The sequence below is a fragment of the Lingula anatina genome, chromosome 2, assembly GCF_051362555.1.
Source record: "Lingula anatina isolate TDL-2025a chromosome 2, LinAna3.0, whole genome shotgun sequence".
Lineage (NCBI taxonomy): Eukaryota > Metazoa > Brachiopoda > Lingulata > Lingulida > Lingulidae > Lingula > Lingula anatina.
Genome location: NC_141768.1, coordinates 44,036,690 through 44,052,848, shown reverse-complemented (window position 1 = coordinate 44,052,848; position 16,159 = coordinate 44,036,690). Strand labels below are relative to the sequence as shown.

The 16,159-nt window shown below is 37.9% G+C and overlaps 1 protein-coding gene across 1 annotated transcript; it reads left to right on the top strand.

The window, feature by feature from the left end:
* The first annotated feature begins 5,092 nt into the window (after positions 1 to 5,092).
* Positions 5,093 to 15,687, top strand: LOC106172302 (uncharacterized). The gene is made up of 10 exons (XM_087005623.1): positions 5,093 to 5,463; positions 6,160 to 6,329; positions 7,078 to 7,207; positions 7,481 to 7,653; positions 7,927 to 7,961; positions 8,284 to 12,525; positions 12,750 to 12,900; positions 13,185 to 13,392; positions 13,546 to 13,643; positions 14,111 to 15,687. Exons 1-10 carry the CDS (start codon positions 5,422 to 5,424, stop codon positions 14,262 to 14,264), a joined length of 5,403 nt encoding a protein of 1,800 aa, XP_086861749.1. The 5' UTR covers positions 5,093 to 5,421; the 3' UTR covers positions 14,265 to 15,687.
* The last annotated feature ends 472 nt before the right edge of the window (positions 15,688 to 16,159 follow it).

Sequence of the window (16,159 nt, the reverse complement as noted above, 5' to 3'; positions counted from 1 at the left end):
GTGCGTATATAATAAGTCTGAGATTGGACCTGGGATTGGAGATTGAAGTAGGTTTAATTTGCGACAAACCGTACACTCGGCGATGATAATATTGGTCACAAAAGCGTAATGTAAAAAAATTCTCCGTTGTTTTCTTTTTTTTTCTCCCCCCCCCCCCCCCTCCACTAAAACGAATTTCTTTTCCAGCTCTTACTGGCACACCCGTGGTGTAAATACAGTTGACCTAAAGACCCGGTGTTTTGGCCAGTTTATGATATTAATTAGTAAACCATAAACACTGGATCCAGGTGTCTTACTTGAGACAAATAGGTTATCTGTATCTGCTTATGCTTAGTGGTTAATAGGTGCGTCTCAACATTAGAAAAATGGGCTGTCGACATTTTAGTTCTCAAAGTCCTTGTACCTTTTTGTACCTCCTCTTATCCACAATAAAATAGACCGAAAAACAATGGGCAGGGTATTAATTTACACGATATAGCGATATACAAACTGCTGTTGTCAATCCCGAATATCAGAGCTTGAATGAGATGGTATTTGATATATTATTATACTTTGATATAAAACTTTGCATAAAAAAAGAAATTGTTTCCCCTCCCCTTCTTTCTTTCTTCTTATGTTTAATGGGAAAAGACAATGAAAACAACACAAATCTTTATATGCTGGTTCTTCCTCAGTAGGCCTACTTCGATCGAATTCTTTAATGGGAACGGATTACTATTGTCTTTTGGGAGGTGGAGGATCTGGCTCTGATAATGTCGCTGTCAGTAATTCACATGTACATTTAGTTTATAATTAAATGCTCCATGGAATAAGATAGGTTGCAAAGAACCTCAAGTCTATTTAATATTATTATTATTTGATAATTAAACGGAAATGAAAAGGGAAGAAGACTGTTGTAGAAATTAACTTTAAGTATGAAATAAGAGACCTTAAAGTATAGCGTTTTTCTACACTGAGAGCACATAATTATTGTTTCCATTCATAGGCGAGGACTGACATGTATATTATTACCACGCCCGTGTGAATCCTTCGCAACTGGGGACAGTTTAGTAATGTTTAAAATTGTGACCATGTCATATCACTTTGTTTACTGCTTCTTACTTATCAATATCAATATACGCAAGACACCAAGCTTTTGATTTGTAACTGTGTTAGTTTGATATGATACTCAATTATAACTCATCAGCTATTTTAACGTAAACAGCCACGCCTGGTCAGAAGGACACGCCCGTCTCATCCCCTTATCTTGTTTAAGCTGTTTGAACATTACAGCGTTGTCCCCCGGCCCTGCCCTGCGACTGTTAACTTAGTGTAAGAACCCTGTCACGAAGGACCCTGTCAACTTATTGGCTGAGAGGATTTCTTCACTATTATCAAGTAGCGGGTCGTGCATGTCGGCACGTATGATGATGATTACGAAATGAAATATTCGGTATTTGTTTCATATTGGTGATTTCGCAGGTCTTTCTGCATGTAAGCCCCATTCTAAGCACCTCTCCTTTATTTTTTCGGCAAGGGCACTGCTAATTTAGCGCAGGTCTTATGCAAAGAAAAAATGAGCGACAAATAGTTACTTTTACTATAATTATCAGATGTCTTGTAATCAAAAAAAGTTATACATGTCCAGTAAAAGATTTCATTTTGAAGGTAACCAAAACAAAATGGATAGATATAACCATAAAGAAAACAGTTTCCTCTTGATGAAATGTCTTATTAATTAAATTAATGTCACCATAATCCGTCTTTGCTTTTCCGTGGGAAAATCATACAAGACTGCATGTATTCGTTTTACTTAAACACAAACTGCAATAGAGTATCTCGTTGTTTTGACCTGTTTTTGTTTACGCTAAAATGTCAACCACCCTACCCCCACCTCAGAATAGAAAAAGCTTTTGATGAGTCCAGCAAAAAAAAAAAAAAAGATTAGAGGAACAAATCGACAAAATGTAATTTTTATAATACATGTAGTCGCTGCCATATTCACCACAACTTGCACCGCTGATACAAATTGTTCTGTAGTCCGAGTCCCCTTTGGAACGAACAAAGAAGAGACTGCAGTTTGCCCTATCACGCCACCTCGTATCTGACCATTATCTTAACAGAGATTAAATTTTAAATATTGTGATTGTCAGAGGTGACCCTGAACGACTTCAAGAAGGTCGTTGATTTCGAATGGATGACAGAGTGATATACTTTTTTAAAGATAACTATATGGCATGACATATGTCGTTTTGATAACAAGCACTCCAAATAAAAAAAAATTGTACGTCTTCATAATTAAAAATGACTTGAAATCCACAACGAGGCCAATTTAAAATCTGTACTTTGCATATCGGACAAGAATGACATGCACTATCAAAACGACATTGATATGGGTCTATCTATCTATCTATCTATTTGGACAATGTGGATGAACTCTTTTAAAAATGGATTAAAAGCAATTACACCAAAAAGTTGCTATATAAATTTATCATGACCATCTGATATGCGAGAGAGAGAGAGAGAGAGAGAGAGAGAGAGATTAACAGAGGCGTGGTTCACGCTCTGCTTTTGGCGGACCGTGTTTAATTTACACGTTAATCACCAAATTTGCATTCTTGTGGCTTGTTACACCTATTCCAGAACATTTCAGGGTGTATTAATTAATCCATAGTTGAGGTGGTCCGGGGGGGGGGTACTTCACACCAATAATACATATATTAGTACTAGATACTGTTTGTTACAATTAAGATTTGAAACAAACGATCAGTTTTGGAGGTTATTTATTCCGTTGTTTAATTCACACGTATCCATGACTTCCCCCCTATTTTCTTGTTTGTGACGAAAAAAAGGAAAAATGGCAAATTGGCTGTTTACAACATTTATTATGCAATATTCAAGAACGACTTTTAACATGCACATAAGTTGTTTAAGTATAAACTTGAGTTACGTAAACATGAATTGCGTTAAGAAGTAAATGCAAATCGTGAAGTCACGGAGAAATAAAATACGATGCTTTAACATGAAAAACTTCGTATATAATTTAAATTGCACAAGCAGAACATACGGTATTCAGACAGCCCTATAAAGTGTGAAATACACATGGAATCTATAGGAAAACGAACTGGTTGTGTAAATTTGCATTTGTACATCATTTTTGAATGTTTAGAGAAACATATAAGGGGCTGTAGTTTTATTATTATTTTCATGTATATCTCTGAATATACAAGGGGAGTGGTGGCAGGCGCGCCACGACATTATTACCTTCTGAACACGATTCCACAAAGTAACTTTAAACCGAAAGTTGATCTCAAATTTCAGACTATTAATTTTATTAAATTTGACCCAAGTTAAGACAGTAGCAGTCTACATAGATGAAATATTATGTCTCTTGTGAAAAAAGGGAAGAAATTACTAATATTTAAGACCAACAAAACATTATTTCAGTAGAAAATTTTTTCGGCCTTGAAGTTTAGCCAACTTTCGGTCTAAAGTTCTTATGAAAGCGCCCCGTGGCTTGCATGATCGGTCCTCATAACAACGTAACGGTATGCAATATGAATCAAGTGGGAGCAAAGTTAGCATGACCTTACAGATAGACATCGCGATTGTTTTTAACCCATTTACAAGGGTTGTTTGTTATTGAGAGAAGACACATAGAGAGAACCATTATTTAAGTAGTTTGTGAAGACATTTATATTATTTTATGTATATGTAGATACATAAACGACATTAATTCTGGGTGTATGTTTTATTCTGGTTTTATGGAAATGAGAGGCAACACCGTGCATGTCACATGCGATGAATTTCAATCAGTATTCGTTCAATGACAAAATATCTCAATTCAGACATAAGAAACGAATGTCTAGGATAAATGTGTTGAATTTATTACTAATATTACAGATGTGTAACTCAAAGAAACATTGTTTGGTAAGAAACATTATTTGGTAGATAAATAATCTCTCTCTCTCTCTCTCTCTCTCTCTCTCTCTCTCTCTCTCTCTTCGGTGTGCCTCCATTTTCTTAGAACATAAGAGTTGACTATCAGTTTTCGAAGAAAAAGGGGTTGAGTGCACCGTCACCCGAGTCACACTCCCCTATTTTGTTCAAGCAATGCTGTCATCAAACGCAAACATGCCGATTACTGCAGTGTCAACACGACCCATGATGTCGCAACGCTATCAACATACCCTTAAACAAACACAGGAAGGACGGGTTTCCGTTCCTGCCCTAGCAATGAAGAGACGAATGTCGGGCGTATTGATATTGATTGGAATGGCTGAAATATTTTTTTTTATATTCGTGGTTAAGACAGAAAGGATACTATTCAGAAATTTTCTTAATGTTGTTATTTTAATTTCGGGAAAAAAGTGAAGACTGGGACAAAAGGAGAGTACACATTGTTTGGGGGTCAATTTACTCTATTTAATCAGTGAACGCTTTGCGGTTGCCCGGAATTGAGGAAGAGTTAGATATAAACTTAATTTTATGATATAACAATCCAGCTTATTGCTGTCTTATTATTACTAGTTTCTTTAATTTACTCCCCCTGATCACCGTATTTTGCTTAAGTTATAAAATATGACATCCTTAAGCTTGATAATAAATTTTACAATCTTTTCTCTTCAAAAAAAAAATCCTCTCTTCTTTGCTTAATGTTGGCAAGATAAAAATTAACCGCCTAATAACAGAAGTGTAAATAGTATCATCACATAGATATGTGAGCACTTGGGCAGGACTTAAAAGTGAACCATTCTATCTGCTACAGGGCATAAATAACATTATTGCGTGCGAGACGTTAACGTTATGAATATCGTTCAAAGACAACACGTTGAACAGGTAGAGGTCGACTAGCTACAACGTACTTTATAAAATAAGAAAACAATTCACTTGACTGTTTTATCCCTGGATTAAGTGGGAATATCACATCGGAAGAGAAATGGGAGGTGCAATGAGCTAGTCTTATGAGTAACGTCAGATGTCAGGCGAGGTTGGTAGTCACCGGGCTTGGCCATAGATAGGTCAACAAATAGAATTGAGAACTGATAAAGGGGGCACTCAGTTGATCCACTCTGTGAGATAGTAGGAATGTCATTGTGAGTGCAACAGGTATATGCCAAACTGATCCCTTCTGAGAAGACTTCTACGAGAGTGGTACAAAAAGCAGCGAGACAGTGAGGCAATTTTTTTTGCCAAAAATAATATATTTTTACCTGAAATAAGACAAGTCGGTTTTAACATGGATCTCAGTTGCAAAAGAGTTTAAGTGAAGCCTGTTTATCCAAACTTCAGACACACATACGGTGACAAACTTAGGGAGTAAGAAACTATATTTTGTTTCATTTCTAACTGGATTGCACGTGATAAGGACTCACTAAGCACGGCGTTATCATACAAAAAGAAGGAAATATCCAACGATCTAGCTGCAGAACTTTAGGAAAAATGACATATAAATGGTTGTTACTTTTCGTTTGCTGGCTGGAGGTAGGTGATTTTTTCCATTTTTTTTCTTTTAAAAATAGTATTACTGAAATGTGAATGTGTGTTTTCAATTACATGTACATATTATCGTGCAAAGCAGAAGATTCTCTTTCACGTCGCCTTTAGTCGTGTCTCGATTTGGGTTTACAGGAAATAAGTGTGTTGGTAGATTTCCATATTACTAACAAGATAATGTTTGAAAGGAATTCCACCAACCCAAACAGCAGCTCACACAGCATGTGCATGCATGCGTGCGTTCGAGCGAAAGCAGGCATTTAAATAAGTTAATCATGAATGGATCTTTCAAAACTCATGTGTGTGACATTTAGAAATGTTCATCTTTTACTCTAACTGTTTAAACGTGTTATTCATAAATATACACATTGTATCGATGAAATGGTAGTTTAGTCTTATATTGTAGATGCTAAATAAAACAAAAATTACTTTTTTCAACGATGGTACTTACCTTTGATTTTCCAGTTAAATGTATAGAATAAGATGATGCATTGTGCAACTGTTTTCAATACAGTATTATTCTTTGCATTGCTGATCGTGAGTCAGGTGTCCTTGTTGGGAACTAAACGCAGATAATTACTTTTTTCTCTATTATTACACATCGAATGGTATCCTGTTCAGTTATTTGGCATAACCGTATAGAAAGATACACTTTATTCTTTAAATATCTTCTTAATTTTTTAGTTGTTAACGACTGTTGGCGCTACTGGTAAGATAGCAGTGCAGCTGCTTACCTTCAAGAATCAAAATTATAAAGGTGCGAATGGACGGTGCTGCGACAGTGTTCTGACATTCTGGTGCAATGTGGACCCTTGTGATACGGCGTTTAAGTTGTGCTTTGACGGCAGCAGTGGGTAGGTTTTGGAGTAAAATGATAAATAAGTTATTCTGACAAAAGTCTACATTCCCTACCATTCTATAATTATATATTGCTTATTGATTTTGATAAGCTAAAAAGAGTGATAGTAATTTTAAAAGTTGATTGTTGATTTCTGAACCAATAACTTACATTTTACATTAAGTTAAACAGAATTAACAATAACAGGAAAAAAGAACGAATATTGATGAATGCTGCCAAAGAGCTGCCCACTCTAGGGGTTAACCATCGAGATAGAATATATAGGTCTGACTGAAAAAGGTTGAATCGTCTTTGTTTTGTTTGTTTTATTATAATTTACGTTTAATTGCCTCTTCTCATTTACGATACGTATGAGTCACGTTCTTGTTGCTGTGCGTATGGGTAACGACCCTACAATACTGCTGAATAACGTTGTTACATGTAGCATCTTGTTAAAAAGCGACAAACTTATATTGTTTAAATACTTTTATTTCATGTCAACTAAATTGAAATTAAGGATAAAAGCGGAGACATAAGAATGAATATCGATTGATGAGCACAACCATGAAAACCAGCGACTTAGTATTACTAAATACATTTGGCTGCTCGCAAGCTATCAAATCAGGAGTAATTTTGCCTTGTTGCAACAAACCATACTTCGTTTTCTTTCGGCGTGAACATAATTAAATCCGACTGAGATTGCAGTTTTTTTCCAAGTGGAAAACAGATTAGAATATACAAATTTTGTATTATATTAATTCTAGATCTAATTCCATGGATTCATGTGCTTACGGATCCTTTGGATATCGGGGAGATTTAAAGAGCAATGACATAAATTTTAGAAATGAAAATGGATTCAAAGATCCTTTTGTTGCAGATATTACCTCATGGCCGGTAAGTGTACTCACTTAATTCTTGAAAGATTGCATGTTTAGTAGTACAGCTTGAGAGAAATGTCTCTTGTAAAACAGTTCCTTAGTTCAGTAAACAACATGTATACAGAGGAAACCATACAGCATATCTATTAATGCCATATAAACTGATATGATATACTCTGCAAGACGACATTAAGAAAGTCACGGAGCTACATTTGTCTATGAAAAGCTATATTGCTTTTTTATTTAATATAAATACATTCATTTTTGCAAATGAAATGTGCCATTTTAGGGGTCTTTCAAATTAAAAGTGGATGTAAAGGATTTAGATGGAGGCCCATCCGGAGGCGACGACCCTATTGACTTCTTGCAGACGACCATCACAACAGCCGCCGCCCCCAGTGAGAACGTTGCATCCTGGACCTCAGCGTCCTTGCAGGGAACTAGAGGAACGGAACCCACATCGTATGTCAATATAATTCTTGGTATTTTTAAATTAATGTCATAATTACTAAGATATACTTGTACCCTCACCAGGGACATAGTCTTTGTTCTAAAACCTTTAAGCACAACTACGTATATATATCTGTCAAAAATAAAAATCTTCAAATAGCATGCTTACCTTATCATCTAGTAAAAAGCATTTGATATGTGTCTGTTAAGTAATCAGTTTTATATTACCTTTTGTCGATTTTTGCAATGGTATAATGATAATTTCTGCGTTCTTCTTTGCAATAGGGTTACACTGCAGGTCAAAGTTTACTGTGATCCAGGTGAGAATGTGAGAATGCACCGAGGCGACAATGTGCCAATAGAAATATCATAACTTAGAAATATATTAACTTAAATTCAATATCTATGTTGTAAAAAGGTAAAAGAAGAAAGTAAACATTCATTTAAATAACCATTTTGGCCATATTCTCAAAGAAGTTCTTTTTCAACTATTTACTATATACACCTGATGCTGAGAATGAAAACAATGTAGTAAAGATATTAGAGCACTTATGTTACATCGAAATCAAAGCATGCTTTGAAACTCCAGTATCAAGTACATTTAAAAATACCCAAAATATCTTTTGCTATATTTACTTATAGGATACACAGGGGCAGATTGTGCCACTAACATAAACGAATGTGCCAGCAACCCTTGTAATAATGGTGGAACATGTCAAGACAACATTAACTTCTACACGTGTCAGTGTCCCCCCGGATACACGGGAGTTAACTGCGAGACCAACATTAATGAATGTGCCAGCGGTCCCTGTCAGAACGGCGCCACTTGTCTGGATGGGGTGAATGCCTACACGTGCCAGTGTGCCCCTGGTTATACCGGAGTTCTCTGCCAGGTTAACATTGATGAATGTGCCAGCAGTCCGTGTCAGAATAATGCCACGTGTCAGGACGGCATCAATGGATTCACATGTGACTGTCCCGGGGGATTCACGGGGACCCTGTGTGAAACTGATATCAATGAATGTGACAGCAACCCGTGTGTTAACAGTGGGACTTGTCAGGATGAAATAAACGCGTTTACATGTCAGTGTCCCAGTGGTTTCACCGGGACAATTTGTGAGACGAACATTGACGACTGTGCTGTCGATCTTTGCTATAATAACGCCACGTGTGTGGACGGCGTTGACTCCTATCAGTGTCAGTGTATGGCAGGATTCACAGGCACACAGTGCCAGACGGACATTGACGACTGTCTCAACGCCACATGCCAAAATAACGCCACATGCCAGGATGGCATAAATGGGTTCAGCTGCGTTTGTAGCGATGGATACACAGGGCAGCTCTGTGAGTCTGATATTGATGAATGTGGCAGTAACCCATGTCAGAACAATGGAACGTGCCAGGATTTTATCAATATGTACACCTGTAATTGCTCAACCGGATTTACAGGTACACATTGTGAAACCAACATCGATGATTGTGTTAATAATACCTGTAAAAATGGTGCCACTTGTGTAGACGGAATCACCAACTTCACATGTCAGTGTCCACCAGGTTATACGGGACAATCTTGTGAAACCAACATCGATGATTGTGTTAATAATACCTGTGAAAATGGTGCCACTTGTGTAGACGGAATCACCAACTTCACCTGTCAGTGTCCACCAGGTTATACGGGACAGTCTTGTGAAACCAACATCGATGATTGTGTTAATAATACCTGTGAAAATGGTGCCACTTGTGTAGACGGAATTACCAACTTCACCTGTCAGTGTCCACCAGGTTATACGGGACAGTCTTGTGAAACCAACATCGATGATTGTGTTAATAATACCTGTGAAAATGGTGCCACTTGTGTAGACGGAATCACCAACTTCACCTGTCAATGTTCACCAGGTTTTACGGGACAATCTTGTGAAACCAACATCGATCATTGTGTTAATAATACTTGTAAAAATGGTGCCACTTGTGTAGACGGAATCACCAATTTCACATGTCAGTGTCCACCAGGTTATACGGGACAATCTTGTGAAACCAACATCGATGATTGTGTTAATAATACCTGTAAAAATGGTGCCACTTGTGTAGACGGAATCACCAACTTCACCTGTCAGTGTCCACCAGGTTATACGGGACAGTCTTGTGAAACCAACATCGATGATTGTGTTAATAATACCTGTCGAAATGGTGCCACTTGTGTAGACGGAATCACCAACTTCACCTGTCAGTGTCCACCAGGTTATACGGGACAGTCTTGTGAAACCAACATCGATGATTGTGTTAATAATACTTGTAAAAATGGTGCCACTTGTGTAGACGGAATTACCAACTTCACCTGTCAGTGTCCACCAGGTTATACGGGACAGTCTTGTGAAACCAACATCGATGATTGTGTTAATAATACCTGTGAAAATGGTGCCACTTGTGTAGACGGAATCACCAACTTCACCTGTCAATGTTCACCAGGTTTTACGGGACAATCTTGTGAAACCAACATCGATCATTGTGTTAATAATACTTGTAAAAATGGTGCCACTTGTGTAGACGGAATCACCAATTTCACATGTCAGTGTCCACCAGGTTATACGGGACAGTCTTGTGAAACCAACATCGATGATTGTGTTAATAATACCTGTAAAAATGGTGCCACTTGTGTAGACGGAATCACCAACTTCACCTGTCAGTGTCCACCAGGTTATACGGGACAGTCTTGTGAAACCAACATCGATGATTGTGTTAATAATACCTGTCGAAATGGTGCCACTTGTGTAGACGGAATCACCATCTTCACCTGTCAGTGTCCACCAGGTTATACGGGACAGTCTTGTGAAACCAACATCGATGATTGTGTTAATAATACCTGTGAAAATGGTGCCACTTGTGTAGACGGAATCACCAACTTCACATGTCAGTGTCCACCAGGTTATACGGGACAATCTTGTGAAACCAACATCGATGATTGTCTTAATAATACTTGTAAAAATGGTGCCACTTGTGTAGACGGAATCACCAACTTCACCTGTCAGTGTCCACCAGGTTATACGGGACAGTCTTGTGAAACCAACATCGATGATTGTGTTAATAATACCTGTGAAAATGGTGCCACTTGTGTAGACGGAATCACCAACTTCACCTGTCAATGTTCACCAGGTTATACGGGACAGTCTTGTGAAACCAACATCGATGATTGTGTTAATAATACCTGTCAAAATGGTGCCACTTGCGTAGACGGAATCGCCATCTTCACCTGTCAGTGTCCACCAGGTTATACGGGACAGTCTTGTGAAACCAACATCGATGATTGTGTTAATAATACCTGTAAAAATGGTGCCACTTGTGTAGACGGAATCACCAACTTCACCTGTCAGTGTCCACCAGGTTATACGGGACAATCTTGTGAAACCAACATCGATGATTGTGTTAATAATACTTGTAAAAATGGTGCCACTTGTGTAGACGGAATTACCAACTTCACATGTCAGTGTCCACCAGGTTATACGGGACAGTCTTGTGAAACCAACATCGATGATTGTGTTAATAATACATGTAAAAATGGTGCCACTTGTGTAGACGGAATCACCAACTTCACCTGTCAGTGTCCACCAGGTTATACGGGACAATCTTGTGAAACCAACATCGATGATTGTGTTAATAATACCTGTAAAAATGGTGCCACTTGTGTAGACGGAATCACCAACTTCACCTGTCAATGTTCACCAGGTTATACGGGACAGTCTTGTGAAACCAACATCGATGATTGTGTTAATAATACCTGTAAAAATGGTGCCACCTGTGTAGACGGAATCACCAACTTCACCTGTCAGTGTCCACCAGGTTTTACGGGACAATCTTGTGAAACCAACATCGATGATTGTGTTAATAATACCTGTAAAAATGGTGCCACCTGTGTAGACGGAATCACCAACTTCACCTGTCAGTGTCCACCAGGTTATACGGGACAGTCTTGTGAAACCAACATCGATGATTGTGTTAATAATACCTGTCAAAATGGTGCCACCTGTATAGACGGAATCACCAACTTCACCTGTCATTGTCCACCAGGTTATACGGGGCAGTTTTGTCATACGCCTTTAACGACAGAATCGCCGGCAACAACCGAAAAGCGTACCTCAGTAGTCACTACAGAACCATTTTCTGCTGACACGGTAACAGCGGACAAATCTGTTTACATAACCAGTGTTCCAACGGAACCTGTGTCAACAGCAACTTCACCAACACCGACATTATCTAGGGAGACAGTGACATCGACAGGGATGACAGAGACGACAGCAGTTATGTCAGTTAATGCCACAGAACGCACATCTAAATCACAAGCAACTGGATCGCCACAGACGACTTCGGCTGCGCCACCTGAAACCACTGGCACCATATCTGCAGCAGCGATGACCACGGGATCTGCCACTTCTACATCTTCAAAGAGACAAACAACAAAAACACCAATTGCGACAACGGAATCATTGACAACAGAAAGAGAGACGACAGAAATACCAAAGGGCGCTGATACCACTATTACAACGGGTAAAACACAAACATTGAACACGTCACCAACCATTACAGATGTTAGGACGTCAGAAACACCAACAAAAGGAAAAAGCTCTACGGCAGCTAGTGTACAAACAACAACATCGCCATCCGTCATCAGTACCAGTTCTACGACGTCAGGCAAACCAACAAAAACATACAATACTGCCGGAATGACAGCCGGAATGACCACTGAAAGTCCTTCAACAACTGCAAGTGCCAAATCACAAACAACAACGACATCACTTAAGGTCACTGATCCGGGGACTTCAAAAGCGATGCCCACCTCCACAGTGATCGTGACGACACCAAAGAGCCAAGAAACTACCAAAGCAATTCCGAGTAAGTGTTTTAAAATGCTCATGAATATTTCTTCTACATTTTTCTCCGATAAAAAATTACTTTAAAACACCAAGTATCAAAATTTGGAAATCTCACTTAATTGTGCTGATTTTTTATATAGCTTCATTTTGTTCTTGCTAAATGCAGATTATGTTTGTTAAGTACATGATATACCTACGCACTTTTTTATCATGATGAAATAACAATAGTTGCTTTTATTGCAGGTACTGTGATATTCCTTACTGGGGAAGTTACAGATACCAACAGTGCCGGTGTGCAAGATGCAATCAAGAAGCTTATTGCCTCCACTCAGCTGGGCAACGGCACCAACGTGGACGTTACTTTTGAGACGAGCCCCTTTGTCACCGCCACAGGGTAAATCGCTTATTTATTTATTTTATTTATTCCAAGCTAAATGTCTGTGTTTCGTTTTCGTTACGTGAAGATTTTTCTTAGGTATATGTGCATGACATATCATAAAGTTATACGACTTTCTTGTGTAAAACAAAAACGATAATTACAGATATGGTGTTAACCGTCTCGGGTACGCTAAATTCACATTTTATTTGCCTGATATGAAATAATTTGTCGAATCATTCAAATTGGTGTATATTTTCCTAAAATACAAGAGGGACATGAGATATGTTTCCATTTTACAGAGAGAAAGTGACCAGACTGTCCTATCAAGTGACCATAAACGGACGACAGGTGTCTTCGAGCGAGGTCGGAGCTGCTTTGCAGGATAAGTCAGCGGAAGAGATACGTGCAGAGATAAACAACGACCTGCCTGCCGGCTTAACTGTGTATAACGGGGACAACTCCACACTTAATGCCGTTAATCCTGATGTCACGTCTACATCACCGCCAGTAAGTGACATCTGTGAAGGTGCAGTAACAGTTTAGAAATCTTATGAAAGGATTCGATGCATAAATGTTATTTCTTGTTTATTTACCTTTTGAAAGTTTTAAATGAGGATTGAAGATGGAACGTGTAACCATATGTCTTGATCTTTATTTCAGTCATGGATTGAGGTAAATTGGCCAATAGTTGCTGCCATTGCCGCCGGTGCTCTCCTTGTCCTTATCGCAGTAGTGGCTATTGCTTGTCGGAAACAGAGGTATTTTATTTATGATTTTACAAAATAACTGAAAGTCGGCTATATAACATCCAGTGTAAAACGGCAAATGTGCACTTATTTCGCCTGTTTCATTGGTGAAAAATGACTGAAAGTAACGTTTTTTCACTGGATATCAAAGAATTTATCCTCCATTGAAGCAGACCAAAAATTTAAGTCTTGAGATCAGGACCAACTTTTAAGTCTTAAGATATTTTATGACACCGTCCCAAGATTGTGCAAATATGATCGTAATCAGGTAAATTGTCCAATTAGCGGAAAAATATCCATATTATTTTATTTTAAAAAAAGGTAACATTTATAAGGCACTCTTTAAGTTTTAGATTGGCTGCGGAACGGGGTGAACATCCAAGAGTAATAAACTATCGCTTTTTAGCACAGGTATTACACATGGCGAAATTTTCACCAAGAATTCAATTTTAGCAGCATAATTTTTCTTTCAATTTCAGACGACCACAGAGCGAAAAAGATAATCTTCATCGCATGGGAGATTTTTCGGACACCTCAGATTATTGCCCCAACGGGAAAGCATACGACAACACTGTGTTCATAGAAAATGAAGAAAACACATTACAGATTCCAAGACCAACTGTAAGAAGTTAACATCTTATGAAAAATTATATAGTCATTATTTTCAATTTTTCATCATACCATTCTCATTCGCCTTGATCAACCATTATGATCAGACGCAATTGTTCCATCTATAATGTTGGTCATATTTCAAGAAATAGCTTTCATTTCCTGCCTCGATGTGGCAAGTACATGTAAGATGCCGTAAACAAAAATATTCCGTCCTGAGGTTATACTAATTGCATATCAAGGGACAAAGACCCCATTCCCAGAGATGAGATCGATCCAAACTAGATCGACTTAACTCCCTGGGGGTTCACGCTAAATAGCTGTCAGCCGAGCCGGCACGAAAGTTAATTACCCCCTTACAGCTTGTAATAGGCAGGACGGACATTTAAGCCGGATTTACTACCAGTAATCTAGTGAGGCTCCCCACGGGGATAGATCGATCTAAAATCTATGGGAAAACGAATACAAAGACAACACGAATACATGTAAAGTATTCTTTCGTTGATTTTTTACTTAAAAGGTCATGTTGAGTAATGAGGCAAAATTTTCTAGTTTAATGTGCCTGTAGAAGAACTGTGTCACTTTAATATACAGTTTGTGTGATTTTCTTAAAAATACGTCGAGATCTTAAGCGATGTGCCAGTTCTAACGAATCTTTAGCTTTTGATACACAGACCCTTTCTAAAGTTACAGTATTTTTTTATTTGGCAATAAGCTTTTTAAAGACGTAGTATATTTTTATTATATACCACTAAAAGGAATATACAATGTCTAATAAACTTTTAACTACCGATTGAAAGAAAAAATGAAGAAAGCAAAAATCAAAAGATTAAATCGTGAGGAAGGGCATCATTTAGGTATTAAAGTAGATAAAAATTATATTCGTGGTTATTTTTAAACGCCCTTCCAGCGAGATATCATTTAGAGTGGCGATGCATTCGCTTTCACTATAGTTATTTAACAGGAACATATGTTAATACTCTTTTCTATGCCTTTGTGTTCTTTCGTTTGTGTCTGTCCACTTGCGTATGCATGTGAATGCCTGCGCCTTCTTTTTTTTTTACATTAACTTCTGCAAGTAGACGTTTGTATATAATATATTTCAAGGTTTATATAAATAGGTTTATGTTTAAAAGATAAAGGTTCGTGTTGCTGTATAAAAGAGCTCAAGTTAATGGTAGAAAAATCAAAAGTGTGTTTATTTCCCTAGATCTTACCGATGTCATTATAGGTCATTCCTGTGCGCGTATGTTTGTATGTGAACGCGCGTCAGGGTGTATTTGTATCTGGTTAGTTTGAGTTATTATACAAAGTTATATTAATGTATAGGTGATATTTTATCTTTGTTTTTTATCTTGCCATACATAGTCTTTCAAAGGGTAACACATTTATACAGTATAAGTATTATTTATAAGCGAAATAAAAAGACTAAAATAATTCACGTAAATTTGAATTGTTTTCTCTATTCTATGTGTCGCTTATTGAAGCACAATGATAACGACCTTTTATTTGGTTACTTCATGGCAAAAACTGAATGTACCGATGCACTCTTAAATCGGGGCATAAGGAAGCACCTGCAAAATATTTTATGGGCACATTTGGGACGAATAAGGCCCACTGAAAATAAAATCGGTCTGTTTACTGTTTAGCGAGCGAAAAGAGTCGGCGAAAGGGGTCAGCCAGACACTGGTCCCCGGTAAACTAACTCTGATTTTAGAGTCAGATTGACTCCATGAGAGCCAGGGGTGATTGACTCTGATAAGAGAGTCTAAAGTAGTGGGGTAATTTGACCCTTATATAGGATTCAAATTAACTCCATGAGGGTCAAGGGGTGCTGGACTCTGACTAAAGAGTCAAATGACAATTTTATTCTCAGTGCCAACATATCTAGTTTATCAGTGCACAAACTACTAAAAAAA